We start from the raw sequence: 16,733 nt of genomic DNA, 5'->3' as shown, positions 1-16,733 counted from the left end.
AAATGGAGAACGATCTTTTTTTGTGAAAAAATGCAGTAAGATTTGGATATGAAAAGAAAATAACATTTGAAAGTATCATAGAGTGGGCTCTATTACAACACGTTCTTTTTCGTTATAGGCGAGTATTCTCTAATTACATTTTGCTTATGTACCCAATAGAGAATCATTTGGTTGAGTGGCTGACTTTGGCTTCTGCACAGACACTCTACCATCCTGTGTCATCTCTCTACTCCACCTCAGCACGAACTACTTTAAAAAAAGCCTTTGCAGTGCAATAGGACTAGCATTTACGCGAGACCTATTGCATTTTCAAACAGGAGTGCGGGCAGGCAAAAAGGCATGATCGGGAGTGCAGGGGGGAGGGGTGGTGGGCTGAGAAGTCACGGACTGAGGGCAGGGATGGGGGAGGCACGGGAACAAAATAGTGTTCAAAGTAAAGGGGCCAGTAGTCATTAAAGGATGCAAGTGACGACATGGACGTCAGGAGGAGGGACTAACAAGCCTAAAACCAATGGGAAGGCAGCATTTAGGACCTACGCCAATACAAAAGATGGGCGGATAGTGGGCGAAGCTTCCATGCCAACACTGCAACGCTAGGCTCGACCTAAAAAGAAATTGAGGAGGGGCGGGAGAATGGAGGCACACAGTGAATATTCAAAGGTAGATGGTGATGAGCACAAGATATACAATAGTGAGACATCAACAGGAACCGAGGAAAAAACAGAAGTGGAACCATACCAAATATTCTAAATAACATTGATAAATAGTTCTCTAACTCACATAAAATATAACAAAATCTAAATTTAATGTTAAAGTCTGGTCTCCTACAGCCACTATAGAAGGTACTGTAACACAAATGCTAGTGATGAAAGTGTGAGCGTTAGAACCATGCTCACAATAAAAGCAAATAAGGACAGCCTGTAAACACAAATAAATGCACAATTTAAAGACAGCAAGCAAAGGAGAAAGGGCGTGTATTTCTCGGAGCTCATTAGGAACTTTAAGGACACTAAAAGCACTTCAAGAAGAGACCTAAAAGTGGTGAGGGCCCTTTAGCCTGGTGAAAACGCATACGCTATAGCAGAGTAACGTAACACCCTGTATCAATACCTTTATTTACATCTGATATAGTTAGAACTGGAGACATATGGAGATTAAAATGTAGAGTGTGAGAACATAATAAGAGTAAGACAGATAAACACATAAGATCACAGAGTGTAATGATGGATGAGCAACAGGAGTGGAGAAACAGTGTGACAAACCAATGTGCACAAGATCACAAAGTCTACTCAAGGGATACACAGGGGAACTGAGGCGACAAGAGAAGCAGCACAATGAGCACAAGATCACGCACTTGGGCAAAGTTTGGAATTGGGCATCCTTATGCAGTAGTTTACATTGTAATCCACTCTCCATCTGCTTGCAGTGGCAATAAAGCAATGCTCTAAGGGAGAAGAGTGATGACGAAAGTGTGTGTGGTTTACACAAGAGTCAAATGTGTTGTTTACAGGTCTACTCTTAGCCTAAGCCCCAAGATTTGTTCATGCAAACATTTGCACACTAAAATTGTTGCGGCATGTGCATTAACACATAAATCTATAAGCTGTATGGGTCAGCATACCGGATATAACGTGCTTTCTTGTGTACGTTGTCAAAGGGGATTGGTAAGTGCTGGTAACATGAAACAAGTGTGTCCCACATGAGCCTCGGCCCTCCCTCCCAAATGCTGCTGCTGATGCAAACCTGCCCTGGGCAGCATGTACAGCACAGTACATGCCATGATGATCTCTTTAAGTAACATGCTGTCAGGCTAGCTTAATAGTGAGCACCCGCTTGTATGCACTCTTGGACCTCACATATGTGGGAACTGAGATAAAAAGAGACACGGAATGAGACTGAGATCTGCAGATCACAGAATGTGATCATACCTGAGCAGGGGTAACGGAGGTGCAGAGTGACTGGAGAAAGCAACGTAGAGGCCCCGGTCTGTAAGTGCTTAACCAACTAACACCTACTAATTATCACTGTAATAAACAAACCAGGCTCCTTAAAAATGAGCCGGAAGTCCCTGGTGTTGGAACAGCTGAGAAGAAACAAACGCTCAGCTGAAAGGGGAATAGCCATAATTATTTTAAATATGTACATACGTGCAGAGTCTATAAAGAATATTGGATCTGTCTCTCATCCTTATTCTACATCTGAGTGGGAAAGCCACATTTGCATGAATAGTTGTGTGTTATTTTAAAACGTTCATTGTAAATAGAATAAAAGCCAGACATGGGTGATGTCCATATTTTTAACGGCAGAGCGTGCAACATAAATGTGATGAAAATGAAAAACAGAATTGAAAAAGTGAAGTACACCAAAAGTGTGAGCACTTGCATGTGGCAACAATACAGAACAGGATGGCCGGTGCTGCTTTGGAACTCAGAAATTAAATGCTTTTTGATTGTGCATTCCAAAGTAGTGTCAAATCATTCCAAAGGAGTGTCAGCCATCTATATGGTGAGCTCAGTGTCTACAGAGAGGAGAGACGATGTGGTGAAGGAGCTACAGCGGCTGATCTTGATACTGGGGAACAAGTTTCAAATCTCGGCTAGAGGCTCAAAATCCTGTAATTCTTGGCAAATTAATTAATCTCTCCGTGCCTGGGAATGCATCCTATTGTAAGGCAACTAGTGTGCGAAGCTAAAAAAAATTAAAAACAAGCACCCTTGAAATGTGTGGAGCCATGGAAAGATTAGGTAACGGGCGGAGGACAAACAAAACAAGCGCTGTGCAGGCGAAACCTTAAAATAAGAGTTCCACAAAAGCAGATGAAAATAGTACTTGGACCATGGGACACTGATAAGAGAAACACATGAGGTACAACAGGAAGTAGTATGCTACATCCAATACAAACGGAGGAAAAGTAAGTGGCAAGCACACCAAGCAATGAAAAGTAAAGTTAAGATTTATATTAAATACAATAGATTTCACAAGCACAGCGCAAGCGCTGTGCAGGCAAAACCTAAAAAGGCTGGTTTTACCGCTATTTCTGAACAGTTAGGCCTTCATTTACAAGAGTTTTGCATGTGATGCTACATGGCACAAAAGATAGCCTCAAATTCCTATCCATTGTAAGGGCCCAGATACATAGAGCTAAATTATATTGCTTTGCATGTTTGCCCGTGCAATCTTTGGTAAATGCTAGCTTAGATGAGATTTACAGCGGTGAAGTAAAATTTACATGTAGACACAGAGAATTATTTACGAGCCCTCTGCGCCGCCAGAGCATCACTTTTTGTGACGCTCCAGCAGCGCAGATTACTAAATCATATACATGAGACCACGCAAAGCCACTATGCGTGGTTTTGGATGGCCTCATAGAAATGGGGTAAGGAAAGGCAGCGCAAATCTCACTCTGTGCTCTGGAGGCATTCCATGGGTGTTGCAGTGGGTATTCCCACGCACCACCGGAGGATTTTGACGCTGCACCAGATTTACAAGATCATGTCAACCCAGGGAAGCGCCTAATATTTACGCCCCTCAGAGGTGAAGTGTAAAGAGGAGAAATATTTGTATTTCTCCTCATTTTTTCCTCTTTCTTTGTGTGTTGCATTCTGCAGCACACATAGAAAGAGGAAAACGCTTCTTAGGATTATTTATGTGCAAGAAGGTGCCCCTTCCTGCACAAAAACAATCTTGCCGACAACACATGCACCCTTGCAACATGGCGCAAGGGTGCCTGCGTTGGCGCTAGGCAGCAGAAATGGGAGAAAAGACCGGAATGCACCATACTGCATATATACAGCGCATTCCTGCCGTTTAATTTTGGCGTAGGGCAGCGCAGCAAGATGACTTGCTCCGGTGCCCTATGTGAAATCCCTGTAAATCAGGACCCTAATGTTTAATATGTTGAAGGATATGTGCCAGGGCCCAATTTTTTTCAGCACTACTGACTGTTGGAGTTGCCGAATAGTAAGACTGCCTAGTTTTTTTCCCACCTCGTCGCTTTCTCATCCACCATAAACACTCCCTGTCCCTTTATCTCTCTCTTGCAGTTTCTTTTTCACCCCAGTTTTCTACTCCATCAGTGTTTTTCCGTCTTTCTCCTCCTTCTTCTTTCCCCTTTTTATGCCTTTCTATCTCTAGCTCTGGTTCATAGTTTTGTGATGAAAAACAAGTCCTAGACCTCAAAGATAATTGCTGGTGGGCTCACGTGCAAACACCAGCTCAAATTAAGAATTCTGTGGGCCACACTACTGGCAATGCATATGCATTAAAGCGGAGCCTCAATAACAAATCTCACCGTGGCAGAAACGATCATGGCCATGTTTTGTTGTTTGTAGAGCACACGCCTGCCATTAGTTTGGTTAATTAAGCCGAGTGTGCTGGTTGTTCGCCACAACATGCATGCCAACCGACCCGATTCATGGATGAGACTGTGGTTTTAATGTAGGTGTCTCCTGGCTAAAATCTCTCCGGCTTCTATGTAAGCCAATGGGAAAAATCTATTCCCCAGATTTTTTTTATTCAGAATCTCCCTCTTACCTGGTTCAAAATGTTAGCATGTGTGCCACAATGTTGAAAGGATGAGCACAGCCAATCAAACCGTACTGCTTTTGGACTAGGCTCATACTGCTAGACTGGCTCGTTCAGAAGAGGTGATGGAATGCCGTATAGAGTGCCTATCCCCAGTAGCTTACAAGGCAAGGTATAGGCGGTACAACTTCTCTAACCTAGTACAATGCACTTTTCATTGAGTCTGGAGGAGTGGTGCACAAGACTCTTTTAGGCGGGGGGCAGAGGCAGGTTATAACAGCAGCTGTAGTCCTTGTTCTTTTGGTGTACGCCTGTTCCCAGACAGAAGCAAGACGTCTATGTCATTGCCAATTATCCTACATATAGCAACTTGGCAGAAAAAGCAGCGCAGAAGCAGTGTTTAATTTGTAAACAAATTAGTGCCAGCTCACAATGTCTTTCTAAGGGTAGTGACACCGGTGTTGCTCACTGTCCGCACTTCTTACTGCCACCACTAGCGGCACGACTTTCTTTCCATCCATTTACCTAACCTAGTTACTATGCAAGCCACATTGCTTTGTACAATGCTACATTACTCCCTAACTAGATAGGTAGTGCACCAATGCACACATTGCATTTTGCCATTTTTTCAAACGTGTAGCATTCCTCGTTTAAGCTCTAGATTTGCTCAATTCCAGGCGTGGGTAGTTTCTTTAATGTCGTTTTTTTTCTTTGCAGTGTGGTATTTGTATTTCTGAATTAATAATGAAAAACAAACTACAAGTTCATTGTGAAGGGAAAAAAAACAGAACTACATAGGTTACAAGCCTGCCATTGGACACCCTATCAGCTCCGATTTGTTTTGATGGGATTCTAAATATATATTCAGAAAATGTCAATGCCAGACCTACTAGCCAATGCCATTTCAGGGAATAATTTGGCAGGAGGCACACAATAATTAGAGTACAACTCAATTTCAATAGGAGATGGCCATGTGAAGCTCCCTGCTTGGGTCAGCGTCTAGGCCTGGAAAGCGCTTTGTGCGCCATTGCCACTAGTGCCCCTTTGCGTGCCAGTAGCACCATTCTTGAAACAATCATTGGCAATGCCAAAAGGCGTGGCTTATAACTAACTGAAAGTACCTCTTCAGTCAGTGGTGAGTTTAGGCACTCAATAAGTAATAATACATGCATTGTCACTCATCATTGCAGCCATCCCTACATTCATCCACCAGCTGTCTCATTATTGCATTCCTGTGCTTACCCATCCATAATCAAACACACAAACTCAACTAGAATAGGGAATATAAATTAAAAGAATAAAAGTGGGAAAAAAGAATACTTACTGCCACTTAAATATATGCTCGCAACACCAAAAATAAAATTAAACAAAGCAGTTGTGGTTATCTTGCAATGTTATTGTGCCATTTCAAAGGGATAAAGTTCCAACATAGCTGCCACGTTTAGAAGAAACGTATTAGGAATCATGGAGAAGTAAAAACTATAATACACTATGTACAGAACCATTCCAAAATGGCAGCTCCACAAACATAGCATTGGGTTGCAATCTTCGAATGCTAAAGTGTATTGTGTATCCTTGTTGTACCGATTTAAGGTGGCCGAAATAATGCTTCTAAACATAATGGCCATCTTGGAATTGTGAAAAATAATAAATCATTCCAAGTTGTCTGCCCTGGTTACAACTAGTGGTCGTACAGAGAAACTCCAGAGCACTCTTCCCACATGCACTAGGGGTGAGGCTTCCCTTCCACTTTACTATGGAGACACAGGCCACTCCACCAACGTTGGCATGCAATTGGGAGTCTTCCTTCGACACTGAGCAGGAAGCTTTTGCCTTGCCCCAGGAGATGAAAAACCTGTTCCAGCCTCAGAGCAAGAGCAAGAGCCCTACAGTAACCCCTAAGGAAGGAGTTGACACCAGACCACAAAATAAAGACACAGGACTCTGCAATAAACCCCAGAGTAAAAAGACTGGGTCCAGAGGCATCACCCCCAGAGCAAGGAGACACAGCCCTGATCCAACCACAAAGAATAAAGAGCAAGAGCCCAGATACTCCAGCCCAGAGCAAGGAAACAGAGGCCTCATCCAACAAACCCCAGAACAAAGTGACGGAGCCCCGACAGATCAACCTTGGAGCAAGGACACCTGGTTCTGACCGAATCCTAGAACAAAGTGCTAGAGTAGAGACGCTGGCTCTGTCGCGTTCTGGGGTTGGTGTGTCTATGACACACCAACCCCAGAACAAGAAGAAAAGCTTTGATCTAACTCTAGAACACGGAGGAAGACCCCAGACACATCAATTGTATAGCAAGGAGTGCTAGCCCTAGTTCAACCCCAGAACCTAGGGCCAGAGAAGAGACGTCAATCCCACAACAAAACGACAGGGCCCTGATCCAACCCCAAAACTAAGAGATAGACCCAGTCACACAAACCTAACAGCAAGGAATCCTAGGCCTGATCCAACCTCAGAACATATGACAAGAGGAGCCGGGGCCCTAACACAGCATCTCCACAGAAAGGAGTCAGAAGCAAGGATCCCTGATCTAACCAAGAACAATGAGCCAGATAACTGATGCATCAACCCCAGAACAAAGAGTCAGAGCTCCCATCCGAACCCAGAATACTCAGCCATTGTCCAGACACATCAACCCTACAGCGAGGAGTCCGAAGCAAGGAGTGGAGTCCTGCATCAAACCTAAAGCAAAGGGGTGAACCCGAATCCGCTCCCTCCCAAATCAAAGATACCTCATCCTGTAACCACCTCAGAATAAAACCATTGGGTCCAGAGGCACCAACCCCAGAGCTAGGAGATGGGGCCTTCATCCAACCCCAGAACAGACAATGCCAGACACATCAACCTTGGAGCAAGGAGATCTAGCTCTGAGCCAACACCAAAACTTAGGGCCAGACCAGAAAAAGGAGCCCACATCCAACCAACCCCCAAAACCAAGAGCCAAAGCACTGACACAGTAACCCCACGGCACGGAATCAGACGCAAAAAGCCCTGACCCAACTCCAGAACAATGAGACAAATACTGGAAGCATCAACCCCAGAACAAAGAGCCGGAGCTCTCGTCCCAGATTATTGAACCGAAGCACTGACACATCAACCACAGGGCGAGGAACAAGGGCCCCTGTCTAGAACCAGAGCAAAGAGTCAAAGCTCGCTATCACTTCCGGGGGGAGAGACAGGCCCTTTCTACATGACCAGAGAACAGCCAAGGCCCACTTTCAAGTCTACAGAAAAAGTAGGAAGCATCGCTCGAACCCGAGAACAAAGTACATGCGTCTAAAGAAGCAGTCAGTCCTCACCATCTAACTACTCAAAGGCTGTTTGCTGATAGCAGAAGAAACCCTGTCGTGTCTGCTTTGAGCACAACCCTACTGTGCTATTTTAAGTAAGCGCACACTGTGACTGTCAGCACTTCCTGTGAGCCTGCAGGCGCTGGTGCGCAGAGCACACATACTCTCGGAGCAGCGCTGGGCCCCTCACCTGTTTTCTGCCACCAGAATCTGCTCCACAAGTTGGGATGCCTTGTACTTGATCTCCACCTCGTCCGACTGAAGCAACTTCAAGAGCAGGTCCAAGGCTCCCTCTAGGCGGATGGCATCGCAGAGCTCCTGTGCCACCTCCCTGCCCAGCCGCGGCATGGCCCACGCCTCTTCCACCAGCTGGAAGATCTCCGAGATTCCCTTGCGAATATTCTTCGAGTCCACGGCCTGCTTCAGCTTGGAGATGACCATGTGCAGCTCGGGCAGGATGCGGTTCAATGCCACCTGAACATCGGGGTTGGAACCAGGAGACACGTCTCGCCCTAGCGTCCCCGTGCCAGCCCCCTGCCACCAGCACATGTGCGCCATGTACCCGGGCACTGTCAGTCGGTCCTCTTCCGACATCGTAATATATTTGCAGAGTTTGTAAGCCGACACGAGGAGGGTGAGCACCATGTGCCCAGCTACAGTGGCATCTCAGACTCAGCAGCTCCGGAAGACACACGGCCCTCGGCGGCAGCGGCTCTCGTACAGCTACTCCGGGGGGGAAGTGGGGAGGAAGCCGCAGAGAGTGGGTGGGCCCAGCAGACAGGAGGGACCTGACGGTACCTCTGCTACTTCCTATAAGCCAGCCAGGGTCATTCAGCGTTGCCAGCAGCGCACGACAAGGAGCAGTGAGTCTGGTCACAGGAGTAAAATAAGCAAGTTATGTGGTTGGAGAAAGCTGCGGTTAATGCGGTAGAAGGGTCATGTAAAGGTCACGAAAGCGGGAGATCTGATGGGGTAAGGGAGGAAGGGTAAATCATAGGAAACTACGAGACGGCGAATTTAGAATGAACAATAGGGGTTTGGACATCTAGAGGCAACTTTAAACACAAAGTCCAAATTGGGAGATAAAGGGGTCATTGGCTCAATTGATTATATAAAAGGCAAGGCGGCGGAGAATAACCGGCAACTGCGAGAGGGTAAGACGGTGATATACTGAAGGTGTAATGTGGACGCATGGGCGCTCCCTTCCCTCGCATAAGTTCACAGCCAACGTTTTCGGTGCCTCTCCTCTTCTAACTGATCCGGGTCCTCTTTGTCCGCCTCCCTCAGTCTCGTAGGTGCTGTTCTGCCTGCGTCTCTTTTTGTCGCAGATGCTGGTCCCGGTCCAACTGTGGTCAGCTCCCGGGGAATCAATGTGTTTGTCCCGCTCTGTTTGCTTCCTTTCTTTCTCTTGTCCCGGTCTCGCTCCACCTGTCATTGGCGCCTCGCGCTAAGCATCCTCCTCTCATCCTCAGCCGCAGGGTGACGACACCTCCCAGCGGACCGAGCTGTCTCCACAGCAACAGCATCAGCCAGCCAGTGATGGCGAAGCAGTGACGTCACGCGAGAGGACCGAGATCTACCATGTCTGCATGTAGAGAGGTGGAGCGGGCCATACCAAAAGCGTCCACGTAGATGTATCAACAATGTAAGTGGAGCGCAAGCGTGTTCTTGTGAAAGGAGCGAATACCCATAAATGAGCACCCCACATCATTGCTACCCATGCTATCACCGTTCTTAACTAGGATCACCCTATGAATACTGGGACAGTGGGACTCAACTTCTCCTGTATTTGATTATCCTTTTGCAAAACATTTTCAGGCGGCAATGCAATTTGGTAGACTTAGTCAGAACAGGACTATTCTTCCATAATGCTCCGATTTCCTATTTGAAAACCCAGGTCTGCTCATATTTAAACTACTAAAGTGTGGTGTAACTTGCACACCACAATTGTGCCAATTTGTAGGGTTCAAGTGGTGTGCAATTTATTCCCAGTTACTCATGGGGTACATTGGAATGGGGAACAACAATCTGGCAGTACACGTTATTCTCCCATTTCAGCATGTGTCAACAGTGCACCTGCGCTATTTGTTCCTGGAATTTGTGCAATGTTTTGCCTGGCGCGTGGCGCGTACACAAACAACGGCGATTTATAAAACGCTATAGCAGATTGCCGATCAAAACGGAAATGTAAACTGATCGTGCATAACGTGTCACGATGACATGGAAAATGGGCTACTCTGCTCTTCACTGCCTCCAGGGTCGGCTTTGCTTGGAACGCGCCCTGGAGGGATATTCATTTGGCGCCCTCGTTGCAGCTGGGGCAGCAGGGGGCTCCTTTTGTGTTCACACTCTCAGGCCTTGGCCCATTACACCAGAGCAGTGACTGGCCTCTGAACACAGACTCACCTGTATCATCTACTGCTTAGCTCCCTCACGTGAGGCTAAGTTGTGTATTGCAGAGTTGTTTGTGTGAGGTAGCAGGCAGGGCTTTAAGTGGGCCGGGTCCTGCCATTGCTCAACACCAGCAGTTTTAAAAAGTAGCTGCTTAGACGGGTCTCTATCGGCTCTCATTTTTAGGTCGAGCCTGAGCAGTGCATATGTTGCTCAGTGAGGCATTGAGGTAGGGACTTGAAGCTCCGCCCACTCTCCGCCCACATTTTTCATTGGCTTGTGTCATTGTCCACAGTAAACTGTGGCTGTTCATTGATCAAAAGGCTTATTAGTCCCTCCTTAGTACCGCCTTGTCTCATTTTGTAATCTCCTATGGCGACACCCCCAGTTACGTGTGTTGTTGCTCGGTAGGCTTAATAACAGCCTCCAAGCACTATTATCTCAAATAGCGTTATCTAGCCTGCTTTTGCAGGCAGGACACACACTCTCCTAAAACTTAAAAAAAAAAATTATAGCACACATTTGCTATGAAACAGGTATTGCATTTGCAAGAGTTTAAGCTCTTGGCATTGTAAATGACAATGCCTTTCATTTATCTGTTTTAAAAAAACAACAACACATAAATAAAAGGCATTGTCATTTAAAATGCCAATAGCTCAAACTCTCACAAATGCGACACCAATTGCATTGCAAATGCTTGTTTACCTTGCCCTCAATCTGAAAAAAAATCTTAACTCTGCAGAAGTGCCACCCTTCACTGCCTTTGATCTAACTTCAAAGAGACTCGTTATAGCTCTTTCACAGTCTCGCCATTTCGGAACTGAAGCATTTTCAATATGCTATAAAATGAAGCCATAGTTGTTGCTTATTTATCCTATGCAACTAACATGCACTCACAAAGCCAATAGTACTGGCTTGTTGTAGGTGCAATTTTGCTTGTTGTATTATATATTTGGATGCAATGACAGAAGTTGCAAAATACCAGTTGGGTGGCACACTATGTTAAGTACAGATTATCAGCTTAAGTGTTTTTAAGCCACGTCCTTAATTACATCGACCACATCATTATGAGAGACCCCCCAGTTATTTTTATCCCACTAAAAGCCCAGGTAGCTGGGGGTAAGAGGGAGATGGGAGGGAAAGAAAGGGGGTTTTGGTTTGTTAAAAACAGTGCTTGTGGCATGTTAATGATTATAATCATTGAATCACTGGTGTCAAGTGGCCGGGATGCTGCTCTTTGTATGACCTTAATGCAGAGAGCTCCATGTGCCCCTCTAATGATTGGCACTCTGGTCCCAACCAGGGGAGGCTCCTCCACTGAGGCGGAGGAGAGACACCCCACTGCTCTCAGAGCAGGAAAAATAAAAGGATAATAACAGGGCCAGGGCTAGTGGCACAAGGGGATGAGTGGTTTGAACACTCCAAATGCGCCTGACTGCTTGGCTGGCTGTCTTGGCCCGGCCAAACAGTCATGCGCACTTTGCATGGTCCCCAACAGGCTGCATTACACAGACTGGTGGGGGACATGCCCAATAAAACACACAGGATGATGGACGGAATGTTGCACATTGGCAAAACATTCACCCACAGTCACAGATCTGGGTTTAATCCATCGTTATTTTGCTCACCACGCCACCCCAGTTCAGACATGGGCATATGCAAATCACTCTTGACCCTGTGCCTCATAGGAACAGTCCAGCCCGAACTGCCAAGCCATGTCTTCCCTGGACTGGAATCAAGCATCCTAGGACCGGTTTCGGGGTTTCACCCCTCTTCAGCCAGGATAGCTTGACTCCAGTGGTGTAGTGAGCACGGGACCCACGTCTGGGCATACCCTTCCCATATAGGGCGAACAGCAAAACACACAAGATGATGGACGGAATGTTGCCCATTGGCAAAACATTCACCCCCAGTCACAGATCTGGGTTTAATCCATCGTTATTTTGCTCACCACGCCACCCCAGTGCAGACATGGCCATATGCAAATCAGTCTTGACCCTGTGCCTCATGGGAACAGTCCAGCCCGAACTGCCAAGCCATGTCTTCCCTGGACTGGAATCAAGCATCCTAGGACCGGTTTCGGGGTTTCACCCCTCTTCAGCCAGGATAGCTTGACTCCAGTGGTGTAGTGAGCACGGGACCCACGCCTGGGCATACCCTTCCCACATAGGGCGAACAGCAAAACACACAAGATGATGGACGGAATGTTGCACATTGGCAAAACATTCACCCCCAGTCAAAGATCTGGGTTTAATCCATCTTTATTTTGCTCACCACGCCACCCCAGTTTAGACATGGCCATTTGCAAAGAAGACTTGACCCTGTGCCTCATGGGAACAGTCCAGCCCGAACTGCCAAGCCATGTCTTCCCCGGACCGGAATCAAGCATCCTAGGACCGGTTTCTGGGTTTCACCCCTCTTCAGCCAGGATAGCTTGACTCCAGTGGCGTAGTGAGCACGGGACCCACGTCTGGGCATACCCTTCCCATATAGGGCGAACAGCAAAACACACAAGATGATGGACGGAATGTTGCCCATTGGCAAAACATTCACCCCCAGTCACAGATCTGGGTTTAATCCATCGTTATTTTGCTCACCACGCCACCCCAGTGCAGACATGGCCATATGCAAATCAGTCTTGTCCCTGTGCCTCATGGGAACAGTCCTGCCCGAAATGCCAAGCCATGCCTTCCCTGGACCGGAATCAAGCATCCTAGGACCAGTTTCGGGGTTTCACCCCTCTTCAGCCAGGATAGGTTGACTCCAGTGGCGTAGTGAGCCCCCAGTCCCCATCTGAGCGCTGATCCACAGCTCTCAGACCAATCACAGCACTGCATTGCAGCATTGTGATTGGCTTAGGGGAGCCTGGGTGCTTCCTGGTTCGGGACTGCTGAGAAGGGGAGGAGAGACACGGCCGGCAGAAGAGGTAAGTGGTATTTTATTCTTTTTTGTATTTTGTTCCCCCCGCTACCCGCCCGCCTCCGCCCCTCACCCTCATTCCCTGCTAGCCGTGACTGGACCCAACCCCTCATGCCAAAAGCCTTTACTGCCTCATCACTACTAGGGGTGGGCGGAATTTGCGAAAGCGACTTTCGCAAATTATCGCGAGAATGTTTAAAATCTCCGCAAACACGCGGAAATATCGCGAAGATGCGGAAGTTTTTTTCCCGCCCGTTCGCGGTATTTTCTGCGTGTTCGCGGCTCGCCAACTTACCCATGCGGTTGCTTGCGGGCGCGGCGATCTTGTTTTCACTCTTCTCGTGGTGCATGATCGCGAGAAGAAAGACGTGATTGCGCGATGCATGACGTCACTGCGGGCGCGAACTGTCGCGAGACAGCGCAAATGGCTAAAACAATACAACATCTCATGGAGAACGCGACCGGATCGGGAAAACTTGTTGGCGAACGCGGGGATTCAGGTAAGGCGATCGCGTGGGCGCGAGAATGTATTATTTTACAGCGCGAGCAAGAACCAAATTATCGCAAAGCTGCGGAATGCGGAAATTTGGACATTTCCGCGCTCTCCGCGGAACGCGGAAATGCCAAATTATCGCAAATTCCGCGAACGGAACGGAAATTTTGCCCAGGCATAATCACTACCCCCTTCACTGTACCTCAATGACAGCAGCCTAGTGACTGCCCCATCACTGGACCTATGACCGGGCCATGCCAAACAGTGCCAGCATTCTTGCACCATCTCTACTGCCAATCAATACTCGATCACTGCCCTTCTTTCCGCATTTCTTCAGTCTGGTCTATATTCAATTACTGTTCTATTATTACCATATCACTGCAATTCCATGAATGTCCCACATCAGGCTCATCACTCCCCATCACTCCCCTCATCTTTGCATCCATCATAGTCCTTGTCACTGACCTCCGATCTCTGTCCTTATTCTACTGCCCCTAATTTAGCCATTAATATCAATGTCTTCAACAGCTCCATCACTGCCCTTCTCATTGCCTTTATCATTACTGTCCCCTCACTTTTACATTTGCTGCCTTTATCTTTTTTGCCAGTTGTCCCCTTAGCTAACCCCCACCCCAGATAACATACCCAATACTCAATCTAACTGCACTACTCCTGTCTCACCTTACCTAACCCTGCTGCTACTACCTTCTCCACCTACCTCCTCTTGTAGTCTGTATTTAATGTGAGCCTTTTTTAACGACCAAAACAAGTATATATTGCTTTGTTTTGATGCACCTCATGGTGCCTTTTATAATTATCGTAACTAGTAACTGTTTGTACCTTTATATCTCTTTAAATGAAACCTATTTTGCTGTATAGCATCCTAACACCTTTGGTAATGTCCGTGCTATATAAAAATGCATTCATAGATATCTTTGGGCCAGATGTACGACCATTGGCAATTGTGATTGTCACATTACACCAAATTGCGAGTCGCAATTTGCGAGTCGCAATTGCCAATATACAACAGTGTCAGTCTGAGACAGTTTGCGATTCCCAATGGGGTCACAAATTGCATGCCTCGTGCATATTAATTAGGCTGTTGCAATTTGCGACCCCATTGGGAATGGCTGGCACTCCCAGGGATGGTGGCCTGCTGGGGTCATTAGACCTCCATGTCGGGGACTGCTTTTAAATAAAGCAGTTTTTAATTGAAATGCAGCCCGTTTTCCTTATGAATGGTTTACCACCCTCTTGAAGAGAGTGGTAAACTGCGAGTGTTTTGCGACCACAATTGCGGTCGCAAAACATTCTTAGATAGGGTTCAGACTCATTTTAGAAAGGGATGCCCTTGGAACGCCCCTTCCTAATAGCGAGTCGCTAAACCTATTTTGCGAGACGCTATTTAATTAGCGACTCGCAAAGTAGAGTTAATACATGGACCATAGGTTTCTTGAATGCACAAACCGGTCTAAAACCCATTTGCTCATGCAAAAATCCGTCATACATCTGGCCCTTTGTATCCATTACCACCTCATAAATGGTACTCTTCATTGGCCCCACATAAGTTGCCTTAATGATGTTCCCAACCACTTCCCCTACATCCTCCATGTCAGCCAGGTCCTACGTACAAAACTCATGCAATATAACAACATTACTGTCTTATCCATTGCCCCATCCATACATCCCAATTGTTTGCCCATCACTGCACCCCTTAACCAAGCTCCATAACACCTCCATTAATAAACTGCAGCTATCTCTGTCACCTCACAGCCCATTTTAGGATGTTGAGTCAGTCCTGCCAGGGACCAGGCTGGCTTGTTCATGCACCCCCCAGAACCACCCACCATTATTTGCAATATAAATAGATGTATAGATCTAATACTATTGGTATTTGTTATACTCTAAACTAGTACAGAGTATATGTAGAAAAATAATAGCAAAGATCACATTTATCTTTGTAGTAGCAAATGATTTCGATCAGCGTTCTTCCCTAATATAGAGATGTGTAAGGAGATGCCCTTCAACGTAGTGGGACCAGCACCCTGAGGATTTAAAGTGAGAATGTCCTCATGTAACGGAATGGTAGCATAATATTGGGTGTTTGAACAAAATATCAATGTAAAAATATCATGAGACAGAAATATAAAAACAAAATATAGTGACACACAAATATCGTGATGCACAAGTATCTTGATCCACAAAAATTATTAACAAGAATATCTTTTGAGGTAAATAATATTGTTTTAAATAATACTGATTTTTTAAATATCGTTTTCAATACTATAGTCGTTAAAAATATAGTTTTTAATTATTTGAATGTGTTTTAGTTAATATATTAATTTTAAGTGTTACTATTTTTTATATAACGGGCATTTTTTCAAATATAGCTTGTAATTTTAAGTGATTTCGAATTTGTATTAGTAATTTATAATGTCATAGCAGGTTGTTTGGTTTATAGGGGGATTAGTTAGATAATAATGATTGTGAATTATTTAATACATTCTATATAAGGTTTCATTTTTATTATGAAAATGATGTAATATTGATTTATTTTCAATTTGTGTATTTGCGGGCTGGTAGGTTTGTAGGGGTATAGGGTGGGAAGTTAATTAAGTAATAATAAACAATTCTTTTTTAATTGTTAATTATTTAATTGATTTTAATGATGTAATTTACGGAATACTTATTTATTGTACTTATATTTCAGTTTTGGGCTGTAGGTTTGTAGGAGTCTAGGCTGGGAAGTTAATTAAGTGATCATTAAAGAATCATTTATTAATTTGAAATGATTTAATTGATTTTTGATTGGGTGAAATATGGAGTGCTGATTTATTTTACTGATATTTTAGTTACGGGATGATAGGGTTTTAGTGGTACAAGGTGGGAACTTAACTAATTATTAATTAATTATTATTTGTAAATTAATTATTTAATTGAATTTTAAATATTCAAATAATGCAATACTTATTTATTTTAATGCCATTTTAGCTGCAGGCTGCTAGGTTTGTAGAAGCCTAGGCTGGGAAGTTAATGAAGCATTAATTAATTAATTCATTAATTAATATTAAATATGTAACTTATGAAATACTTATTTTTTAGG

The 16,733-nt window shown here is 45.2% G+C and overlaps 1 protein-coding gene across 1 annotated transcript in view; it reads right to left on the bottom strand.

The window, feature by feature from the left end:
- Positions 1–9,362, bottom strand: part of SARM1 (sterile alpha and TIR motif containing 1) — a 211,249-nt gene extending 201,887 nt beyond the window's left edge. Inside the window, exon 1 of the mRNA XM_085649108.1 lies at positions 8,018–9,362. Within this exon, the coding sequence (XP_085505234.1) occupies positions 8,018–8,472 (455 nt within the window). The 5' untranslated portion in view covers positions 8,473–9,362. The remainder of the gene's footprint in view (positions 1–8,017) is intronic.
- Between the last annotated feature and the right edge of the window lie 7,371 nt (positions 9,363–16,733).

Source organism: Triturus cristatus, chromosome 3_2 (genome assembly GCF_964204655.1).
Source record: "Triturus cristatus chromosome 3_2, aTriCri1.1, whole genome shotgun sequence".
NCBI classification, from domain to species: Eukaryota; Metazoa; Chordata; class Amphibia; order Caudata; family Salamandridae; genus Triturus; species Triturus cristatus.
The sequence above is the reverse complement of the archived record's forward strand: the minus strand, read 5'-3'. Positions and strand labels throughout refer to the sequence as shown.